The 24,476-nt window shown below is 51.0% G+C and overlaps 1 protein-coding gene across 2 annotated transcripts in view; it reads right to left on the bottom strand.

The window, feature by feature from the left end:
- Window positions 1–20,456, bottom strand: part of ZMAT4 (zinc finger matrin-type 4) — a 43,471-nt gene extending 23,015 nt beyond the window's left edge. For both annotated transcript variants that reach the window (XM_057384505.1, XM_057384506.1), the window contains exons 1-2: window positions 20,308–20,456; window positions 6,959–7,060 (exon numbers count right to left, since the gene is read on the bottom strand). In XM_057384505.1, coding sequence (XP_057240488.1) covers window positions 6,959–7,060 — 102 coding nt within the window. In that variant the 5' untranslated portion in view covers window positions 20,308–20,456. The remainder of the gene's footprint in view (window positions 1–6,958; window positions 7,061–20,307) is intronic.
- Window positions 20,457–24,476: the final 4,020 nt, after the last annotated feature.

The following is a 24,476-nucleotide window of genomic DNA, read 5'->3' as shown; positions in this document are numbered from 1 at the left end:
GTGGCTCCTGATCCCCAATGGGACCCCTGGCACTGCCCTGCCTGGCTCTGTGCTCACATCCTCCTGGAACCTTCCTCCACCTTCCCCACCCAGGCAGGGTCAGCAGACACCAGGCACAGAGGGGCCAGAGCGTTTCCTTCTGGAACCTTCCTCCACCTTCCCCACCCACGCAGGATCAGCAGACACCGGGCACAGAGGGGCCTGGGCACTCGGAGCACCCACCTGTGAACTGCTGGACCTGATGACCTGAACAACATCATTCTGGATTTCATAATCGCTGCCTAACAACCTTCCAAATTTCTGCTGGAACGGAACCAATCTATTCCTTCCTCTATGATATAACAACATCCTCTGCGTTTTTTAAATAGAGGGGAGAAGTATTTTCAGCAAATGCCTTCCCTTTTCTGCCTCCACTACCCACACAGCAAACACTGTCGAGATCCCTGTGGTTCGCTGCAGAGCTGAACTCCTGGCTGTTATTCCAGACGCTGCTGGATGCCAATGTCCTTTTTCTCCCTTTGTAATTTTTGAAAAGCCTCATTTATAATTTATGGTCATTTCCATCAACTTCCCCTTTTTCCTCCATGAGTTAATTTTTTTAAAAGTGTCAACTCATGCTTTTGCCTTCCTGGGCACACAGATAATGTGTCTGCAATTACTGAGTGCTCAGCGGAATTCTCACCCCCATCAAACTGGCTGCTTCAAAGCAMCAGGGAGGCACGTTACTGGTTTGGACATTGATTTGTTTACACATAAAGGCAACTACTGAGGATCTCTTCAGCCAAGCAACCACCAGCTCCACTTCCTTACATCTGTGACCGTTCCACCTGACTTTCCAGGCTGACTCCATGTAGGGATCCTGAGCATGAATCTTCCGTCTCAGGAATCACCATTTCAGCTGTGATCTTTAACTTTACTGCTCCTTATGTTGATTTTGACTGCAGCCAAAGTATCTCTTGTCCAGCACACTGYTGGGTACCCCGTGGAGAGGAAAATAATTCCCCTTGGAGGCTGTGGCCAGAGCAGCATGGCAGGAGCTCACATGGTGCCAGTGGCCACAGACCCGACCCCGAGGCCACCACGGCCCCTGCTCCTCCCCAAACCCACTGGCAGTCCCTTCTCACATCACTGCCTCACACTCTTCCTGCAGGTGGATCTCACATCTGCACTGACACAACCGTGCACTTACCTCTCCATTGACATGAAGTGATTTTTGCAGGCAATGCACCTCCCTGAACAATGAACAACCTGATGGAGCTGAAGGTGTCCCTGCTCTTGGCAGAGGCTGGACCAGACCTTCCAAGGTGCTTTCCAACCCACCCCACTCCAGGATTSTGTAAACATGCCAAGGGAAAGGGGATGCAGGGATGGAGTGAGCAGACTGGGACCTTGTGAAATGTGTTCCACACAGAAAGTGAAATCCTTGCTGCTCAGCTGCTGCTCAGGCTCTCATCTCAGGCCACACTGCTCTTGGGTACTGATGCTCAAGGTGTGGGTGGACTCCACTGCTGGTACAGCACCACCATCCCAGCACCAGGTGGGCAACAAAAGAGTTAACAAATACACAAATACACAAATACACAAACATACAAATGCACAAACACACAAACACACAAATGCACAAATGTCTGCTGCACACACGAACTGCCCAGCACCAGCTCTGCAGCACGGCAGCAGCAGCAGCAATGCTGCTGTTCCCATTCCATCCTCACTGTCTGGAACAAATCCCTGCTCAGCACATCAGTGCCAGTCACTGCTGAGCCCGTCAGCCCCGAGCAACGGGGGCGGCTCTGTCACAACACACCAGGAGAACTAAAGACTCTGCTTTCAAACACCAAGAACCCCAATCCAAACATGCGCTGCCAGTTTAAAATATTAAAGGCAAGCAGAAGTGAATACCTGGGAAAAKGAGGTGCCCTCCTGTGCAGCAGGAGCAGGAGGGGAATGCTGCAGAAAGGCAAGAGCTGCAGGAACTTTTCMACTGGGGACACTGGCCAGGGTGAGCCAGTGCAACCTTTCTTTGCTTTCATTCCATGTAGCTTTAATGTGACATCCCTCATGCCCCTCCATTACTGATAACCCTGGGGTCCCATTKTCCCAGGGTGTTTTACTGCTGCTCTGGAAAGACCTTTTAACTTCAGCTATTTTTAGACAGCAACAGGCCTTTGTGCAGAGCTACCTGGGAAGGGAGCTGTGCACAGGGCTTCATCTCCTCTGCTCTTGCTGCTGTTTAGCAATAGATTTTGACACTGGGAGTGCATTAAAAATAATGTTCAGCCATTAATGTTGACAACAGAGCAGTAACACAGAGCCTTGTAAAGTCCCATCCCATCTCCACTGGCTCCCAGAGCCCACGGTGATGCAGCAGCTGCTGCTGCTCTGTGTGCAGAGAGGAGGTGTCCCAAATGAGTCCTGTGCCCTAAAAACACTGGCACCCACCCATCTCCCTCACCTGCAATGGGTGGCCACATTAACCTCAACAAACTTTAACTGGGGCTGTTACCACGACACAAACTGCCAAGGAATATCGGCAGCAGCTCTGTGTGAGCACACGGAAAGAACAGAGCAGCACCTTCATCATCTCTGCAATACAAATATGCACTCTTTAGCTTTTTCTCCTCAAGCCAYGGTTCTTTTATCAAACACCAGGACAAACTGCAGGGTAACAGTAATGCCCAAGCAGCCACCAAAAACCATGAACATCACAGCAGAGCAGATTCCCACAGTGCTGGGGAAGGACATGGGAACAGTGGGTAGGATGTCCTCTCCTTCATCCTCTGAAGGATTTACACGACTACCACCAAAGCAAAACACAACATGGCAGGCAGGCAGCRACAGTGGCAGAACATACGAGAGAGATCTTGGCCAGCAAATGTCCCTTTTCCTTCCATGATCACTGACAYCAGCAGAACCTGACAAATGACAGCCCTGTGCAATCTTTATTTGCAGCTAAAGCACATCCTTTCCACTCTTCCATCCTGGAAATGCCTGCAGCATCTCACACAGGGAGCTGGGAGTAAAAACATAACATTCCAGCTCCTTGCTCCCTAGCATAGCATTTATTTTGTTAAATAGAGTATGTGCTCTTGCAGCACATTAATATTTCAGACACAGGATTGCCTTTCTGAGCACACACATCTTGATCCTTAAGGCACTAATGTGCCAATAGTAAACAATGTTTATTATTCCTTCAGACAAGCCATTGCTTCACGCCATTTCCAGCCAGGGACAGCCTAAGTGGAAGCAGATGAACCCCAGCACCACTCCTGCCCATGCACACCAGCAGTATTGATGAGGCTGTCGATATTTCTTGCCTGCTTCGCTCCAGAGACAGAGTGAGAAATTCCAAAGAGCACTCAGCTCCAGAGAGGAGCCAAAGGGCACAGCACTTGATTTGTTCTCYCCAGTTTCCCCTGCATTTGAATTTTAATACACTTTGCCTCCCCTGCTGCTCCACCACAAACATTCAAGCATCATTCCCTCATCCCATAAGGTGAGATGACACTCCAGACCCGGCATCTTCCTTCATTTTAAACGGAAAAGCAAAGCACCATCTGAACACCTGAAGCAATAAAGATTATGGAGAAGATGGAGAAAAGCATTATAGCAGCTTGAGGAGCAAATGTGGTGATGAATGTGCAGTTCAGGGTGAAATCTGAGTGCAACTCTGCATTTGAGGTAATTTTCCTGCAGGATTTTCAAGGGGAAACATGAAAATAAATAGTAACATCTTCCTAATGGCTGCAAACACTTCCACATAGAGATGAGGACTCAGAGCTAAGAAACCTTAACTCTCTTTTTTCAGCTTTTTAATTTACAGAGCAGTTCACCAAAGTGATTAATACAATCTCTCTCAAAGACAGAGCTGAAAGGAAGTGCTAAATTACAGTGATCCAGAGAGAACCCAGCAGCAAAGAGGCATCTGGCTCCAGAGGAAGGAAAGATGCAGAAATACAGACAAGAAAAAACTCCTTTCTGGAGCACAGACTTCCCATGGCAYTGCAGCCAGTGCAGCACATTGCCCCTCACAACCAACCCTGGAACACGAAGTGTGAAACACCTTCCCTGCACTGGCATCATCCTGTATCTGCCAGCAGCCATCATCTGCAGCACAGGGATTCTTCATTCCTGCTCCCTTCTCTCCTCTCCAGGAAGAAAGGGGAGCCAGGGGATCTAAGGGACACTTGGCACAGCACAGCACACACTGAGTGCCACTCACCGATTGTCTCAGCTGCTTTATCCCAGAAGGACAAGTGGGAAGAGAGTTTCCTGATACTTCAGGGGACAAAATAAGATATTCATTTGCTTTAAGAATTAAAATATGCAAATGTGCACTCTKTGGGGCATCAACAGCAAGCAGTGAGATGTGTCTCATCTGTTACTCGTGGCTGTGCAGAGGCTGCCCAGCATCAGCCCCCTGAGACACACAGCACAGTGTGCACAGAGCTCATCAAGGCATTTCCTCATTTGGGAACCTCAGCACAAATCAACAGCCCAAGGCAGCAACGGCTCAGCTCTGTCCTGGGGTGAACCCTGGAGAGGAGGGCAGGACCTGGCAGATTCACCAGGATGGGAAGGGGAGCCAGGGTGCATCAGACACATCAGACAAAGCCAGAAACACAGTTGCACCAAGCACATGTAATAAAGGCAGTATTTACTGTATGTCRAGTTGGAAGCAAAAATATGCTGCAAACACTCTGATCCTTTTGTCATTTTTCCACTACACTTGCCCTTGGAAATAATATTGCTTAATACTTCGTGACTGACATAAAATTATTTTTTATTCCTGGCAAAGTAGCAGAGAAGAAAAGTTATTGGTTGGTGATTTGAAGAAGGAGATGAGACAGTGATTGGAACTGACTATTCCTGTTTGGCAAGATAAAAACATCCCCCTTTCATAGGCTGTTTCCCTCTATTTTCTTACAGAGAAATGTCTTATTTTGCATGCACAGAGAGCCAAGATTCCAGTCCCTGGCACAAGGGCTGTAGAGCTCACTTGACTGCGCTAGRGAGGCAGGGGATCAATTCCCTTTCTCTCCAGGCTTGCCCAGGAAGGAGAAGGATGCTGCTGACCAAAACAAAGCCAGACATCCCACTGACCAACACTGAGGACCCCCCGTGTCTGTGGGTACCCAGGGCGGCCACTCCCAGGGCTCCTGAAAATGGATTTGCAGGGAATTTATTTGCCCTATGAAAAGAATCAGTTTTTAACTATAGAGCACTTTTTTAAAGTAAGAAGGGGGAAAAAAAGAAAGTTGTGAAAATTGTGAGCAGCTACTTTAGTAATTAGAAACAGTGAATTTTACACTCCTGCTGTTACGGCCTGCAGCAAGGGCTGGCCACATCAGGCAGGATGCAGCCCCCACCTCCACCTCCCCAGAAAGCCTCAGGGCAGCTTTTCAGCCTCTCACTGTCCCTGTGGGCTCTTGGCACCAGGGTGCCAGAAGGTACCAGGAGAACAAGCATCACACTGGGAATGGTGACCAGAACAGACACCCCAAAGGGACACTGCTCCCTGTCAAGAACAGCAATGAGTGGCGCGGGCAGGGTCACTCCTGAGCTCGGGGCCACCAGCAGGATCCTAACGAGCCTTCTCAKCTCACTCACTCCATGGCTCTGCTCTGTGTTATGCAACCCACAGGCAAGGTTTGGGAATGACATTATTGTGCCGAACATCTACAGCGTCTGCTGGGATTTCACAGCGGATGACAAACAAGCACAACACCTCGCACTAAAATATACAACAGAAAACCGTGTTGTTTTCCACATTTCAAAAACATCTGCTATGAATTAATGATTCAGCTCATACCTACAATGACAGGCGCAGAGGAGTCGAGATTGGCTGAGCACCCTGTGGCTCACCAGGCTGCTCCTGTTTTTGCAGCAAAGCTTCTGCCTCCTGCAGACAAAAGTTGGCATCCGTGGTGCCTCATAAGGTCTGGAAGATGCCCCTAAATCTGCAGCCTTTTACCTCCCAGAGCTGCCAAGGATCTCTGCTGCACACAGAGGGCAGCCAGAGGAGMCCTTACAGTAGAGCTCTTAAGAATTCACCAAAACAGACACGTAAAGTGCCTTACAAGCAYACGGGCATTCTTGTTCCCATTGTTAATTCATGCGGTACAGCATCCTCAAATCATGTACATTAAGTTTCCCGTACGTTTTCCACTGGCCACACGAATGTCTCTCCTCGTGTATCAATTGCAAAAGTCTCAAGTCAAGCAAACATTTGGGGAAATTTTTCCAGGTCCCTGTGCACAAACTCTGCAGACATTGGCAGTCTCCATGCAACAAAAAGCAAACCACACCTTCCATGAGTGCATGCTCCCGGGAGGACAGTCCCTTCTGCACAGCCATCACACAGTGACCCTGCACCTCCTCTGCACTGGAACCTGAAAATCTCTGTTTTCCCATCAGGTGAACATCAAGAGCCCCTCACCGAGGCAGGATCTACACCCAGGCAGTGGGTTTCCTCTCCTGAATGATTTTACAGCATCATATTCCGCAATAATTTCCTCCTTGTTTAATAGGAATGCATTTAAGTTTGTTTTTAAGATACACAGTGCTGTTAATTGCTGTTCTAACATGTCTCCAATAACCCATCCTTTCTAATTATTCATTGCTTGCTACCTCTTAAGTGCTTAAATACATTCACAAATTCTAATCTATTCTTTGCCCAATCAGTGATTCCTACTCAGCAAACCACAGTGCAGCACATTTAATACAACCTGAGCTCATTTTGCTGCACTCTTAATTGCTCTCCTTGCTAACTGTGCTTCCTTCAGTCCTGCTCAAATCACAGGCTGACTTGGCAAAAAGAGCAGAAAAAGCCAGACACGCAGCAGACATCCCTGCAGTGACATCACTGACAGAGGGGATGGCACCAGTAAAATCAGCACTGGAATGCTGAGTGCTCAGAGCAGAACTGCAACAGGGGAGGGACAGAGCCAGAGCGTCCTACCTCRTAATGGGCCACGCGCTGCGACTCGGAGATGAGCTGAGCACTGCACACCTTGCAGTAACTTTCAGTGAACAGCTCCTGGTCGATGTCAGAGGATTTCATCTGTTCATGACAGAGAGAAGAGACAAGAAGCACAATCAGTTACAGAAAGTGTCTGCCAAGGGTCCTGGAGAGCCAAGGGCAAGGCAACACTTGAGCCGAGTTGAGCCGAGCAGYTCTTGTCACCGTGAGGGAATGAAACCAAAGTTATACAAATGTGACACACAGACGGTCCCCACCACATCCTCAGTASCTCCCATTTGGAGTCCCCAGGTTTGTGCACCAAGAGCCCATGCCAAGKGTTCACTGCTCACCCTGGGCATTGCCAGGTGCTGCTGGGGACCAGAGCGTGTCCCTTCTCTGCTGCAGTGGGAGCACTCAGACACAAGAGATGAGTGTGTCCAAACAACACCCGACCCCTGAACACCTCGAGGCACAGCCACAGCACARATTCCATGGCAACAGCACAAGGTCCATGGCGTGGCTGTCCTGCCATGGTGTCCAGTGTGAGCTGCTGAGAACGGCTGTGCTCATCACCTTTCCTATCCACAAACACTACACCCAGCACCAGCTGTCACAGAGACCGCYCGTGGCTCTAAACATGCTTGACCATTTGTTACACAACATAAAAGGCCTTATAAAGATTCTTACAGAAAAGGCAAACAGCAACACAACCTGGAAGAAGGCGGTTCTAAGCTGGAAGAGCACTCTGCTGTATTTCTCAGTTTAGATGTAGAAGAAAATTGTTTGGGTGATTTACTGGGCTATGCTGTTCTCCAGCAKCTGTTTAAATATTTATTTGTTCCCCAGAACTTTCTGTGAGGTCACCTGCACCTTTAAAACCAGCTTGCTGAGTGCCCTGGTTCACAAGCACACGTTGCTCCTCTGTTCACAGCCTCCTCCTTGTTTGCAGGTATACAGCCCTGAACTCACAGTCAAGGGGTGCATCAGGGATGTTGAGGCTGAGCACAAACTGAACCCAARCAGAGCCAGAAAACAACAGAAGCAGCCACACAGAATATCTAAAGCCAAACYCTATGCAAAGTAAGAGGGAAAAGAGAGGCTGGTGCCTTCTGACTAATGCCMAGATAAAATCTATTAATGCACAATCATAACAAACCTGAGCACAATGAAGACTGATAATACAGGTTTTATAGAGTTCATTCCACTGACTGGGAAGAAAAATAACATGGAAATGAACAGGCTATGAGATCTCATTAGCAGACAAAGTCAGATGGAGAAAGGCCAGTCKGTGCCGGGCTGTGCAGCGGAGCTGGAGGCAGTTGTGCTGAATCCCCAGGGTCCTGCCATCCCACGGTTATTGAGGTCCCTGCATATTTTATGAAAACAAGAAGCTGAGATAACACCAGAGACTGCCAGCCTGAGAGACCAGCCAGACCCCACTCCAGGAAAAGGTGTTYTGGTTTACCAGACAAAAGACATACATCTCAGAGCTCCTCTGCTGCTGCACTTGCTGTTTGTTTGATTCTGCAAAGATATTTGCTTGTTCTTTTCTTGCTATCTGCCTAGTTTTAATCTTCATTTACTCTGYCCAGAGAGATGTTGCATTGAGAAACTTTCAAAGACACCAAAAGACCCTTTTAGGAATACAAGAAGTGTTGCAAAATTGCATCAAAGGCAAAACAAAGTGGAAGGACGAAACCTCACTGAACTCGGACAGATTGTCACAAAGCAAACCAAAGAATCTCATTAAACCTGGGACAAAGAACACAGCTTTGTGCTGTGAGTGCCCAGCCTAACATCAGCATTTCCTCCTCTCCAGAAAAGCTCCCTTTCCTGCTCCTGTCTCATCTCAGAYACACTTTGCATTACTGCTCTGTGGGTTAATCCGAGCAGTGATTTATTAACTTCCTCTGCCTGCAAGTGTGATAAAGGGAGTTCATAAGCAATTAATATTTATGTATTTCTAATCACTTAATACCAGTGTGACTCTCGCTGCCCACACATGCCTAAGTGCTCCGGGACTGACCAGCCCAGGGCTGATCTCACCTCAGCCCATCTGTCAGAATTCAGCGTGAAGGGAGGGTGATCCATGGGCATGTTCTTGGCTCTGAGGGACACTCAAGGGGAACTGCAGGTGCTGAGCAGGGTGGCACTGACTCTGAACACCCTCAGGGACTTCTCTTGCTGAGAGCTGATAAATCCACATGGGGTTCATCACCTTGGACACAAACCATCACACTGAGCAGAAGCACTTGGTCTGCACACTGAGGTGTAAATACCTGAACCTSCCCGTGCCCTCCTCCTCAGCTGGGGACAGGACAGGGCCTCCACCAAAAATGCCAATCGCTTTGTCCCCTTCACCTGTGCAAACCTCACCAGGGCTGGAGCTGCAGCAGAAGGTGCAGATTTTGCTGCCACCACAGCACTCAGCCCCTCTCTCACAGCAGCAGCAGCAKCAGGAGCTGCTGGCACTGCCAGCAAACACTTCCCAGCGTGTTTCTGATGAGTGCTGCTGTAACCTCCTTTCCWGCAACCTTTCCTTAGCAAGACATTTCTGGTTTTACCGTTGCATACCCTATTCTCAAGTTGATCGCTCATTTTTTGAGCAATGARCTCAGTGAATAAGGGAAGAAGTTTTTTAATAACAGGAAATTCACAACTGGTAGCAACAGTTCTAGAGTACACAGTAAACACAAGTAAGGTAAGAGTTTTGTTAATTCCAAGTTTCACCTTTCACATCACTTCACAGATCARCCGTGGTGGTGTTCACTGTCAATTATTTCTGTTTCAACAAAAAGAAGAAACTCCTGTAATTCCTGTRCACATTTTTGTTGCCCAGTTGAGGATAAGGAGTACCACAGGAAGCACTTGACTCAGCAACTTGTTTTTCCAATCAAGAGGAAAGAAATTATGGTCCCTTATCTGATTTACTCTCAAAGGCCTTTAATCCCCTTTTCCAAAACTAACAGCTTCTGAAATCTCCATACTGGAGCACAAGAGAAGTGGTAACTGAGCACGTGCGTGAATGCCAAATGCAAACAAGAAACCAAAAATTAAATGTCCTGATATTCATGTTATGAATTATTTGTGGCTTTTGCTTCTGTCACTCTCCCGTGGATTAACATCTCGTGTAACACCTCCTGTTTTCGTCTGTTGTTTAATTTGTCTTGCAATAAAAAGAAAAAAAGCCTTTACTAATAATTAATGTGCTTTGAGCAACTCTGTCACTGCACKAACATTGAGGCATCTGAAGAAATGCAAAATTGCCTTTTGAAGTGCCTGATTTCCCAGCACAACAAGAAATGGCTGAGCTTGTTCCATGAGTGCAATTCTCCTCCTGCTTTTATCGCCTTGAGACGGTCTGGCTGCTGGAGGCCACAGCAGCCAGGAAAAGGGCTGGGACGGGGTAGCCCAAGGCAATTCTGRGCTGCTGCCTCTCCCCAGGGAAGGACACCCAGTCACAGCCAGGACAGAACAGGACAATCCATCCCATGCTGATGATGGGACTCTGCAGTCCAGCCTGAGCTGATGCAAGAGCATAAACTCAGCCATGAGATCTGCAGCCTCAGCCTGTACCACCACCCCAATTGCCCTGCTGTCCCTCCAGAGTGCCAGAGAGGTGGGGCAGGGCCCAGATTATCCTGTGTCCATGGTCGTGTGTCCCTGCCCACAACGAGCTCCCTGTGAGCCACATCTCCAGAGGACATGGGCACTGTTTTCAGATTTTTCCCATTCTCCTGCCAAATCAAAGATATTCTGTGTCCCTCCAGCAGTGCTGCATATCTGCCATCTCCACCGTGCTTCACCTTCCCTGCAGTTCTTGTTTGGTTTGGGGTTTATCCCTACTCCCTCCATTCCCTAAATCCTCCACAGAGTCGATTTGCTTCACTTCTGCACRGAGCCTTTGATGCATTTTGACATGCTTTATTGGAGCCTTGAAAATCAGAACAAGATTGTGTGTGGCATGAGCTGGGGAGCAAGAGAGATYCTGCACGTGGCTGCCCATGTGTCAGCACAGAGAGGAGAGGTTGTGGASAGCAACACGGGGGAGACAGCTCAGTGCAGATGAGGCTCAACCTCAGCACCCCAAACCTGAATTCACACAATTCCCCCCAGTGGGAGCAGGCAAAATGCTCCTTTACTGGGGTCAGCTTCTCGATAGAAGTGCCCAAGGTGCCAGGCTGGACAGGGCTTGGAGTAACCTGGGCAGGTGGAAGATGTTCCTGCCCATGGAAGGAAAYTGGAATGAGATATCTTTAARGTCTTTTCTAACCCAAACCATTCCAGSATTCTGTGTTTGCCAGGACTAAGAAAGGTGCACTCACACAGCAATAGGGCCTTCTCAATGCATGGATACGATGTTTTGGAAAAGAGCCTCTCAGCTTTCATGCCACTGTGGGGAGGAAGTTGCCAKGGATGTCTCACTGAATTCCCAAGAYTCATGAGCTCTGGGCTAGGGGGAAAGCTGCCAGATGTTCCCATCTCCTCACCTAAACATCAAGGCTACCACTCATAGAAATAGAACCAAGCAAGAAAACAGCCTGATGAACAGATCAGGAAAAGCAATGCCCTCAGGCAGAACAGCAGCAGGGCCAAGGCTCCAGCTGCACCTCTGCAGCCCCACCTGCACCACAGCACAGCACCCACCCGACGGGGCAAATGCACAAAACYCGAGCTTATGTGCGCCAGGAAAACCCAGCCGGTGACTTTTTGACCTCCTGCCTTGTCTGAAYTAGGAACAGGCAAAGGAAATTACAGGCACAGAGAGCCAAGGACAGATCTAGGCATGCAGCAGAGGCAAGCCCTTCGTGCCCAAACTGCCTCGGGGAGATGAGGGAAGGATGCTGCATAGTTTAGAGGGAGACAGACACCTTGCAATTCTGGGAGCAACATCCTTCCTTCTCTACAAATACAAGTATCCCATTAGGAACACGAGTTTTTCTAATTATTCACACTACATCGTGTAGCAGGGYTTAATTGCAAGCATGCTGCTTTGAATAAAAATACATTTTTTTAAAAAGAGATCTATATCTTATGACTTTTAATACAGTTTGTAGGAATTGAAGGGAAAGGAATCACATTTCATGCCTCAGGGTATCGATTCTGCATCCTGCACGCTTCAAGGACAGGGCTCTGTCCCTCACTCCAGAGGTGGCACAGCTCAACTCTTAGCAGTGGGACAGACAGCCCAGACAGCTCCTGAAATAAAGGTTAAAGCAGATCTGAGCAGGCTTCACAAGAGAGACAGAGGGGCTGCTGGAGTCACGCAGAGGGAGGGACTCACTGCATCAGGATGGCCCCACAAAGGAGGGGCTTTGGCCTGGGACCCACCTGGCTGCTGCAGTCACAACCGAGTCCCCTTGACCAGCCCTGGCCAAGCCCCAGACTGGGGAAATGCCTGGCCCAGCACAGCCTGGAAACCCTGGCATGTGCTCCTGCTCACCAGCACCTCCCAAGCTCCCTGCTCCACTCCTCCTCCCGTCCCAGCAGCCAGGGCTGTGGTTTTGGGCAGCTCTCTGTGCCCCCAGCCACCAGCAGTGACCCCGTTGGATATTGGGGTGTCATGGGGCTGGAGCTTGGGGTGCAGTGGGGCAYCCTGAGGGCTCACACGCTGCAGAGCCAGGGTGAGCATGTGATGCTCATGTTGCTATGGAAACGGTGGCTTCTCACAAAAAGCCACATAAACAGTCTGTGCACTCGCTGAGGCTGTGGGCACCCCGTGCCAGGGGTCACTGCTGCCCAGCCCAGCCCTGGCCAAGGGGAGCGGGCCCAGTGCCTCCCACAGCCCTTCYCTGCAGTCACCGTCAGGACGACACATTTATTTTTGGATAAGGAGAACCTACTTTTTCCTGTGGCTCCCTAATAACATACAAAATGGCAGGAAGCGAGGCAAGCCAAATCCCATGGCAGCAGCCCGTTGCCTCTGGTACTTTGCATAATCAGGGCTTGTCAGTGCCCATCAGCTTCAGCTCACAAACCCAAGAGGAAAAGCCATGCAAGGTGGCAAYGGGCTTAGAGGAAGCCTCCAGAGAACAAATCTGTCCATCACTGATGGGGGATTATTTTAATTCCGGATCCCTGATAAAAGYCTGCATGCTGGCCTAGCTGGCTAAGCTAAAGCACCTCTTCCCAAAACCAAAATCAGCCTGAGCAGCRCCAACCCCAGCTCAGTTTACTGTCACTGTGGACAGCACTAACTGCTCCCTGCCCAGCACAGGTTAAGCAGGATAGAGACAGCAGAGGCAGAGATGCTCCTGGTTATCACCAAATTATCAGCTGAGCTACAGCAGGTGGGCTGAGCTCCTCTCCCATCCCGTGTTTCCAGCCAGAGATAACCTGCCGAGTGCCACCAAGGCAGCTGAGCAACTCTGGCCAGGAACCCTCCCTGCTTATGATGACTGACAGGACTCTGCTCCCCTCAGCCACAGCTCCCTGACACAGCAGAGCTTGCTGACATCAATGAAATGATCTAGAAACAAGACACCAGGAATGCAAGTGTTTCCAGAGTCACCCAGTTAGCACAAAGCACCTCAACCTCTGGCCTCATTTAACTGCACATCCAAATTCCATGTCCTCTAAAGGGTATCAGCAGATTTCATTAAACTCCTTCTTATTATCATGTAATCTGTCAATTAGCTTTGAGCACCAGCAAACAACAAGGAGCTTTATCTTAAGTAAAACATAAAACATTTACTTACAAAACATATCCTTCTTACAGCATTTTCTTTATCTTTGCCCATCCTTGATTTAAAAAAGAAAAAAACCAACCCCTCCTTTTGTTTGCATTTGCTCTCTTCTAAGAAGCAGAAGCATCTCCCATGCTCAGCCACACAAAACAGAAACATGCTCATCTTCTAAGTTTTATGTGAGATCTGCCTTCCTTGTGCTTGGGAGCATCTCAGCAAGCCACTCAGATAATCCATGCTTCATTTCCATCTCGGAAAAAAATTGAAAATGGTTCTATTTTTGTGAGAAATGAAAGTGCCATTGCAGAAGGGCTGGAGCTGTGCATGCTCCAGGGTGGGCACTGGCTGCTCCTTKCAGAGGCCAGCTCTGACTCAGAGGTTTGGAAAGGTCTCCCTTTCCCTGCATGGTCTGGGGACTCTGATTCCTACAGCGTTTGTCAGGCATCCCCTGTGGTACTCAGAAGGAACRGAAAGGCAAAAAAACAAGTTAAAGTGTTTCATACGACATGGGTTTTCTAAGTGGGGYTTGTAGATTACCCTGTAGCCATGGCTGTCAGCCTTCTGGCCTGGCTAGGAGGAAAAAAGGCTCAAAAATTCTTCTCATATGTTCTACAAAACCMAAAACATCACTGTTGCTTTGTTACGTCCTTTCTCACCCACAGTCAGAGCAGGGCACTATGAATCCACTCCTCACATCCCTCTGCCTTCAGCACCCTGGCCCGAGGTGTGGGGATGTGCTGGGACCCCCAGTCTGTGCCTCCAGGCAAGGGGAGCCCAGCACGCCCTCAGAAAGGCACAGCAAGCTGAAAGTGCAGTAAACCCTGATAATTAAATAGAGAAAATAACAGGTTCCACACTCTGTGTGGCTTCTGTCCCCATCAGACTACCATGAACTACAGCCACATGCTTGAAAACTAGACGGATTAATTATTGCTACAATTAGTAGTATCGTGAATCATCTCTGGTGGCAGGAAATAATATTGTCATAAACTTGTCTAATTGCTCAGTATTTTCAAATGAGCAGTTGAATCTGCAGTTATCATCTTGATGCTTTCACTGGTGACATTGTAGGATGCAAAACACAGAATTGATTAATTAGTTTTCATTTTAAGTCAAACTAAACTCTGGCTTTTCTCCGCCACGTGCTGTCACTGCAGCCAAGGCTGAAGCTCGGCGTCCTGAGACAGAGGGTTAGAGCTGAGAGCAGAGGAACTGCAGCCTCAACACCCTCATCACACACCRAGGCCACAGCAGTTTCTGCCTCTAACACAATCAGCTCACATGTACTCATTAAATGTCAAATAACAGAGGGGCTTGCACAGCATTCTGTACAGCGGCGGGTTTCACTGACTAATTTACAGTTCCAAATGCAGTGGGTGTTCAATTCCATCCCGTTCCTGGGGGTTCTGACACGCCGTTCTAGGTGCTGCAGATCCAGCACTCCAAGCTTTTCCCATTTTCTTGGTGAATTCTGAAAGCAGAGCATGTCTCACCTTCACAGCTCGCTGCTGAGTGTCATGTCTCGGGCTGCATCCTTCAAGACAGCTTTAAATACCAATGTCTCACTTCCCCACCAGGTCCACCCACTGTTTGAAGTGGCTGAATCAAACTCAGGAGCAGTGTTGGGTTCACAGTGCAGTTCCCCATGTCTCCTCATGTTCACATCACTTTGTGAGAGCTGTGCACGTCACTCCATCACACCCAGCTCACAGGTTTAGGTGCCTGTGTGACACACACAAGTAACATGTATGTGACACACAGACAAGTAGATCACAGCAGGAGACAGATGACACCTCAGGGCCTCRAGTGCTGCRGCTGATAGACTGGAAAGGMTTATTTACACTCTCCCACCTTCAGSAYTTGTTTCACCAACAAAGATGCATTGGCAAAAAGCAGCTCAAAGCTTAACTACGCCTTCTACCCCATCTCCCCCTAAACAAGGCAAAGTAGATATATTCCTGCTTTGGAATTAAGAGCAGCAATATTCTTCTTCCCTGTCGCTTTCTAAATGAAGCTCCTGAAAGCCCTTTTTGAAGCTCCCCAGTTTCATTTCCAGACCGGCTCCCCCCTGTGTTCGGGAGAAATGGATTAAACAAGTCTTTTGAAGTGCAGCTGCTGTGAGCTGCTCTGGGGACAGCTCAGCTCAGCTTTCCATGTCTCCTGGAAGCAGGACAGCCATAAAAWCTCCCAGGGCCAGAACTGCATGTATAGGCAAGATGCTGCCATGGGCTGAGCACGGCACCCCAGGCTTGAGTAGCRCACAGTCAGGGCTGGCAAAGTCACCCGTGTCCCCTGACAGCACAGCAAAGGCCTCAAATCTGTCAAGCATTGCATAACAGGCAAGTTTTGATATTGCAAATATTCATCTCCAGCCATTTCTAGTTAATGAAACAAAGCAAACTGTCGAGGAAAATGGGAACATTACAGTAAAAACAACAACAAATTAAACTCTAATGCAATTAGAGACTAATTAGGGATCTATCCTCTGGGAGCATTTTGGAACTCTGGGTCTTTCTCAAAATCTGATCCCTCKGCTACTTTATTCCTTTCTAGTTACTAAGGAAGAAGCGAGTGGCACAGCTTCCCCTGGCTCTCGGCAAAATGCCATCTTTGGCTCTGCAGGAGCAGGAGGTGGTGGCAGGTAAAGCGTTCACACCTCTGGGCTGAGGAAAATGCAGGTGTCAGCAGAACAGGGTGCAAAGGGAGAACAGAAACCACTGCCTGCATCCACTGCAAGGTGACAAGAAACACAAAGACTCCAATGCTCTTGTGCACAAGCCAGGCTGAGCAGGCACAAGGCGACAGCAGAGCATGAGCCACCCCRGAAAATCTTTTGTTTTCCTGTGCACAGCTCTGACACAAGCTGCAGCCCAGAAAAAAATATATATTTAATTCCTCTTGACTTTTTAAATGAACTCACAAATGTACTCATGTATCTGCCTTAACCAAAACTCTCAAGCTTGCTCCAGGACAGAGCAGGGCAGCCTTTGGGCATCAGTCTTTGTGCTGCCCTGAGCAGGGCACAGGGAGCTCTCAGCACCCACAGGTACCCACAGCCTGTGCCCTGCTGGAATGTCCCCCTGCCATCCCACAGGTACCCACAGCCTGTGCACTGCTGGCTGTCCCCCTGCCATCCCACAGGTACCCACAGCCTGTGCACTGCTGTGCTGTCCCCCTGCCATCCCACAGCCTGTGCACTGCTGTGCTGTCCCCCTGCCATCCCACAGGTACCCACAGCCTGTGCACTGCTGGAATGTCCCCCTGCCATCCCACAGGTACCCACAGCCTGTGCACTGCTGGAATGTCCCCCTGCCATCCCACAGCCTGTGCACTGCTGGAATGTCCCCCTGCCATCCCACAGGTACCCACAGCCTGTGCACTGCTGTGCTGTCCCCCTGCCATCCCACAGGTGCCCACAGCCTGTGCACTGCTGGAACGTTCCCCTGCCATCCCAGCAGCTCTGCAAAAGAGCACTTGGCATGGCCTTCCCTGAGGGCAAGGGACATGGACTGTGGTACCAACAAAGCATCCAGGAAATCGCAGGAGAACTGAACAGAGAGGCAAAGATGCACTGTCCCATTCAGCCATTTTTTTCATCCAGGCTCACCCACACAGTGCCTGAGGGTTACAGCAAAGCCTGGCTCTGTTAAACCTTCCTCTGGGGGATGCAGATATTGTGAACACTCTCTTCAGAGGGTGAGGTGGTTTAGAACGGAGAAAATTTCTCCCCATTTCTAAAAACTGCGGCTATTTCTGGGGGCAGCCCAGTCTGCATCTCACAGGTCCAGTACTTCTCAGCAAGGGGTGTTTGCCATGCTTTGAAAGAATAATAAAGCTGTTCTTACATGTGTCCTGCTGCCTGCCCAGCAGCTGTCAGGGAGACAAACCCCTCTGTGTTCAGCAGAGGAAGGCACCTGTGCAATGAAGGGAGGTGGGAACCCTGACCTTCAACTCTTTCTSTACCCAAATCTGCCCTTGGGGACACCTGGAGCCCCGTTCTGGCCTACAAATTGGCCCAGTTCTGATCTCTCAAACCAGTTCTGGATCTCAAGTCACACCTCTTTCCCTGGGAATTTAACCCAGATAAGGCAAGAAGCCCAGATCTAAAGGTGTCCAGGGGCACCAGTGCAAGGATCAGCCAGGACCAGCGCCAGGACCTGTCTCAGACCCGACAGTCATTTCCAAGAGGGTTTGAAGAGGCCTCCCAAACGTGAAAGAATACCTTGCAATGGAAAAGSGTATGATTAGAGACTCATGGTTCTCAAAAACACACCGACTTTTGGYCAAAAGTTGCTTTTTGCAAAGGAATAATTCTCAGCAAGCCCCCACMGTTGTTGTCTGCCCTCAACCACTGACATGAGGGAGAAGGGCTGTCTGTTGGGGGCTTGGGGATCTCTCCTCTCTCCCTGCARGGAGGGATGACAAATGCACGGCCAGACCAGACCCACCACCAGCATYCCCAGGTAAAGCCCCAGCATGAAAAGGGGAGAGGCAGTGCAGAAGTCATAAATCCCCAGAGAGAGGAAGCCAGCTGCTCACTGTGAGCAAGGCGCGCAGTCAGCAAGGACCAACCGGCTGCACAAATCCCTTTGCAAACTGCGAGCAGCAAATAAAACAAATCCAGGCAAATATCAGCAAAACGACTCCTTACACAGACACCGTTACAAGTGGAGACAGTCAGCAATGCTGTGAATAGCCAGGGAGAACTCTCAGGGTGCAGCACACCTGGGAAAGTGAAAGGCAGCAGCCCTGCACCTCCTCTGGGCTGTCCAGGGCAGGAGAACGCAGGAAAGCCCGATGGAGGAAGGCTGGATGAAGGAGGAAGGCTGGATGAAGGAGGAAGGCTGGATGAAGGAGGAAGGCTGGATGAAGGAGGAAGGCGGGATGAAGGAGGAAGGCTGGATGCAGGAGAAAAGTTAAAACTGAGCCACTTAGAGACAAGGCAAATGACTTCGGAAACACCCCAGCCAGCCAGGCACACACAGAACCATGGTGCAATGTACAGACAAGAATCAATTATTTGGAGTGACTCAGAATAGACGAAGAATGGTCAGATAAAAACAATTGTAAGGGTTGGAAACCACTCCAAATTTTGAAACAGTCCCACTCTAGGATGTGTCCCGAAGGCAGGATACTCCCCAGGGACAGGGATGCAGGAGGTGCACAGGGACACTAGCATCAGGAGGTTTATAACCTACAGGTCAACATGGTTCTGMGAGTAATAAAGGATTCCTGACCTCCTGCTTCTGATAAAATCAGGGGGAAAGACCCATTTGTACTCTAAAAAGCTCCTGCGCTGCTTTTCCATCCGGTCCCTTCCTACAGTAGATGAGTCACTGTCTGGAACCTTTAGCAAAACACCTCTTGCTGTTCATCAGGTCCTTGCTACTCCCCGCCCCACAGCACAGCGCAGCATCAGGCAATGCTCTAGGTCACTGTCCTCTTCCTGGGGAATGGCGAGGGCCCCAAAGCTGCAGCCTCTGTCCAGCATCCCCCTTTCCAAGCTGCTCCTGCCCAACAGCATCCCCCTGCTCACCAATCACCTTTGGGCCGGGGGTTGTGTTTGGCAGAGGGAATGCACGTGCTCCTGCAAGAGCAAACAGCACAACCTCATGCAGAAAATGCAAACAGGTGATTTTTTACTTAACACTCTACAAATCTTGTTCTTCACCAAACGCCGCACACTCAGGTCACTTCAGCATCGCACGAGGTTCCAGTGAGTGTGTAGCTGTCCCAGAGGCAGCCACCCAACCATGATTAGCATCAGGAACCCGGGTGCACTGCCCAATGCCGGTGTCACTAACTGAGGTACCCGAACCGCCAGCGACCCAGAGAGCTCCGAGAGCCCTCACACGGCCCAAAGCAGCCGTGTCAGGGACAGCTTTGCTGGGCCCAGACCGAGGGACACCCCAGTGCAACACGTGGGGCCAGGCAGCCCCAGGGCGCTGCACGGACCGATCCCTTCGGCTGCAACAGCCGCTGCAGTCGCTCAGAGCTGTCCCCGCCGATGGCSGCCCCAGCCTGCAGCTCAGCTGCCTCTCTGGAATCGTGGTTCTGGTCTCCAAGCCCTGCTGGCTTGGGAAGTTCTCCAAACTTCCCAAACGACACAGAGAACAGGCTTGTTTTCCTGCATCGACAGACATCCACGCTCGTAGCCCAACAGCCCCAGGAGCTGCCGCTGCCACGCCGGACCATGGGGCCGCCTGTGCAGAATTCATTCCGCCAAAGCAGCCGAGCTGCACAACCATCAGCACAGGGGCTGCTTCCCGAGASTCCTGCACCCAGAGGCCTGGCTGCCGCCGGCCGCCCCCTCACAGGTGGATGCAGCATTTCATAGAACTCCTCTGGGAAAAGCCCCARSGCTTGGCGCGGGGCTGGAGCACTCKCAYGGCGTGTCCCGGTCACCCCGGGGCTGTGGGGATGGCACGGGAGCATCGCCGCCGCTCCAGACGGGTCGGACCCGCATCCCGGCCCCATCCGCAGCAGCGCTGCCATCGCCCAAACCGCTCCGGYGGCCGCTCCCAGCCGCTGAAGGATCGCCTCCCACCGCCCGCACAGACACGCTATTGACAGACTGATTCCTCTGCAAACTTTCCTCCAACTCCCATCAACAGATCCCCGCATCAACCCCGCGCTTGCCGGCGGGTCGGTGCCCGGTACCTTCGCGTCCAGCGGGTGCCTCCGGGGGCGATGGCCACTGACCCCAGGGCCGGTGCTTCGGGCGCGGCGGGGCCGCTCCAGCCGAGCACCGGGGCCGCTCCCCCGGGCTCCGGGGCCGCCGCAGCAGCAGCTCCGCCGCCGCCGCTCCGGCGAACCCAGGCCGAGTGCTGCGGGGGGCGGCGGGCGGGGCCGGGCCGGGGCCGCGGCTCCTCCCCGGCAGCGCCATTGGCTCCATTGGCTCCGCCGCGCTCCGCAGGACTGAGCGCCCCCAGCCCCTCAGCCCCCGAGCCCTCAGCCACCGGCCCCTCAGCCCCTCAGCCCCCGCAGCTCTCGGAGCACAGCCCCCGCAGCCCCTCATCCCCTCATCCCCTCAGCCCCTCATCCCCTCATCCCCTCATCCCCTCAGCCCCTCATCCCCTCATCCCCTCATCCCCTCATCCCCTCAGCCCCTCATCCCCTCATCCCCTCATCCCCTCAGCCCCTCATCCCCTCATCCCCTCATCCCCTCATCCCCTCATCCCCTCAGCCCCTCATCCCCTCATCCCCTCATCCCCTCAGCCCCTCAGCCCCTCATCCCCTCATCCCCTCAGCCCCCGGAGCCGTCCGGACTGGCCGCCACCCGGGGGACAGGTCTGACACGGGCCGAGAGCGACAGCGCGCAGGGGAACGTCTTTAAACGGAATAACGGGAGATTTGGGTCAGATGTGTGAAGAGATTCCTCCCCGTGACGGGGTGAGGCAACGGCACAGGTTGTCCAGACAGCATCGGCCCCATCCCTGGAGTGTTCGAGGACAGGTTGGCCGGGACTTGGACACACCTGGTCTGGTGGAAGGTGTCCCTGCCCATGGCRGGGGCTTGGGMCTGGRTGATCTCTACAATCCCTTCCCTTCCATCCCAAACCATTCCACGAGTCTGTTGTTCACCCCTGTGAAAACAGAAGGATGTGCATATCTGGTTTGCCTGGCAAAGGTTGTGAAGGGTTTCACAGTCACTAGGGGTAACACTCCCAGACTCTTACTTTGCAGATGACACACTCATTTTAATACCAGGATTTATGGAGCGAGCATGCCTGGCACTGCAGGCGCCCACCACACACAGCACGTGGGGACAGTGGGAGGCAGATCCCTGCATGGGCAGGAGCAGATTCCTGGAGGAGAGCAGACACTGAAGGGAAAGGATGGGTTCCTCTTCAGTCAGAGCTTGGTCATGGCTCAGGGGAGGCAGTGCCCCAGGCCAGGGTCAGAGCAGGATCAGGCTCAAACCAAGCTCTCTCCCCATTCTGGAATCTTGTAATGCCTGYATCTGGAAAGAAGGTGGATTTCCCTTATCTTTATTCCTATCCCGGCACAATATCCTCAGGCAAAGACACTTCAGAATGCAGACTGACAGTCCTAGAAGTGCTGGTTGTAGGTGAGCACAGTCCCATTCACATCCCTCTGCCAATGCACACCCGCAGTGGCAATAGCATCTTTGCATTCTTCTTTCAGCCTACAACACAGAGGAGGATGAGGAATAGCTGGTATCAGGGAGSCTTTGTGTCCCACTCTGAGTTGTCRGGCACCTCCTTTGCCAGCGGATGAGCTTTGCAGGTGAGGTAAGAAATGGGGATGTGATGGAGCAGAGACATTGTACCTCATGCCCTGCTCTTCCCAGGAGTGAGGCTGTGCCAACAGCCAGGACARAGGCAGTGAATCTGGCTCTGCTCCACCTCGCTCAGTCCCATGACATCCCTCAGCAGGGATGAGCCATGCCACTCTCCTACCAGATACCTGGGGCCTCAGCTCAGTGCTGAAATGGGCTTTAAATCACCCTMTATCACACAAGCATTAGAGAGAACAGAACAGACTTCACCAGCAAATTTTCTATTTCCAGCTTAATCTGTTTGACGGCAGTTTTACAAACTATCTGAGCTTCATGATCCTGYTTGGTCTTTAGCTGTAAAAAAACAAGTGCTAAGGAGCATTTAAGCCATGCAACTAAGCCTCCAAAATTGACACAAACTCCTTAGAGATGCCACCTGGAGTCTCAGATACTTCAGTGCTAAGAAGGGCAGATCAGACAATGTTTGCAATGATGCAGCTGCCATCCAGGAAAGAGCTGGTTCTTAAATCTTTTCCTCACATCTTTTTAGGATTATRTAATTCCTAGGAGCATCCTGTGCTCCCTGGCAATGAATGGCAGTATCAACACAAGAAGTGCTGGAAATAATGTTGAAAACTCAGCTTTTGCTCCATCCCAGCACCCTGCAGGGCTCAGGAATATATTTCYTGGCCCTGAGCTGGGCTAACTTTGGAACAACCCAAAACACATCAAAACAAGGAGCTGTAAAGCAGCAGCTGTGATTGATTAATCACAGTAGCAAAGCTGAAGGGTTTGATCATTTTCAAAAGCTCTTTACAATCTTATTCTCCAAAGAAGGAGAGGTTACCACAGACATGGAACAAAGCAAATCACAAACTGGAGCTGATTCCTTCCTGGAAAGGCTCTGGACACGCTGTGTTGCCTCTGACGATGCCTCTGAAYGCAGGAGACCAGGAAAGATGAGTGAATTTGCCAAGCTGACGCTGGCTGGGAAGGAAACGCTCTGATAACATCTCGGGCCAGTTCTCCAGACATTCCAGTGCCCCCTGCACGGGCATTCCACTCCCAGAGCTCACAGCCCGGCTCTGCACACACTCCAGGCCTGCTGGACACAGCTCCCTAAGGCAACCAGGCTGTCCTGGCCCTGGAGCAGCTGCTCAGGACAGAGGCAGTGGTGCCAGTGTGAGCTCTGCTCTCACAGCTCAGTGCTGGTGCCCTCGCTGCCACACCGGGCACTGCACATTGCCCYGAGACAATCTCCAGCTCTCCTTGGGCCTGGGTTACTCTGCCTAGAGAGGGAGGTACAAACCTCTCTCCCTCACAGGAGATGTCCACAGCTATGGGAAGAATTGAATTTCCCATCAAACACCCAGAGAACTGCTGTCAGCAGCCTTCATTGGCCTGGGCAGTCCCTGTACCTTTGCGACAGCCCCTTCTCAGATTGTCCTCTGCAGCATCATGCACTGATACGCTCTGGACGTCTCCTTTCCTGACATGGAGMAGTGAAATCAGAGCAGGCAGCAGCAGGCTCTTTGCAAAACAAAGTTCACTGAGCTTGTTTCAAATATTCGGTGCCTCTTCACTGAGGTTTATGGATCCTCCCTCTGGCTCGTGGTGCTTGAAACAACCTGAAGCAGTGGCTGACCCTGGCTCTGTCACATTGCTGAATGTGCCTGCAGGATGTCCCTAGACAGTTTATCATCAGTTTATCCCCAACTGCAGTTTTAATCCTCGGGATAACAGAAGGCTGATCCACGGGATCTCAGGCTCTGGCAAAGCATCGTTAGCTCTGTGCTAGAATTGCAGCACCCAGGGAGCTTGAACAAAGAGCCCCAGGCAGTCCCAGCCTGAAACACTGGGAACAATGCCATCGTTCCCAGAGAGGGGAAGATATTTGGAAATGCARTTTCTGAGGTCACCTTTTATGATCCAGACACACCATGGGCATACCACAGAGCCTGACTGTTCCTTTGACAGCCAAAGGCAGCTCTGAGGTTTCCCACAATGCTGAAACAGCAGGTGCCCCATTTCCAACAGGTCCTCTCCCTCCGGCCCTTTGCCACCTCCGCAGCAGCAGAGAGGGGCAGSTGCCCATCAGGCCTCTCAGAGAGGGATTTCAGTCCTATCCCTGAGGAGGGCAAGGCTTGGTCCACTAATCTCAGAAGCTAAAATAATTTTACATTTTCTCTGAGAAATCCTTCCAGCAAAGCCTGGAAGATGCAGTGAGCCCAGACAGAAACATATTTCCCTTGTGGTTACACTGCTGCCTGACTGCCAGCACACAGACAAGCGATTTGTGCCTCACTGGGCAAAAGCCAGTGAAGTGTTTAACTCGACAACGGGAGCATTTCTCTGAACGATGCCACCTCAGCTGACCCCAGCACCACTCCATGGCTCCCCCAGCACCTCGCCAGCACCCACTCCTGGAGCTGCCTGCAGGGCTCCCCTTCCAAGCAGTGGTTGCCTCTGCACCAGCTCCTCAGGCTCCTCGAGCACTGTCCAGCACCCAGCAGTTCTGCACTGCAGCCTCTTTTGCTGCTTCAGAAAGTTCAGAGTTCCTCCCACCCTTCTTASAGCAGCTGCCCCGG

This window comes from Malurus melanocephalus, unplaced genomic scaffold (assembly GCF_030028575.1).
Source record: "Malurus melanocephalus ecotype Western Australia unplaced genomic scaffold, MMel_1.1 scaffold_712, whole genome shotgun sequence".
Classification (NCBI taxonomy): Eukaryota; Metazoa; Chordata; class Aves; order Passeriformes; family Maluridae; genus Malurus; species Malurus melanocephalus.
Note: the sequence above shows the minus strand (reverse complement) of the source record. Positions and strands in the feature narration are given on the sequence as shown.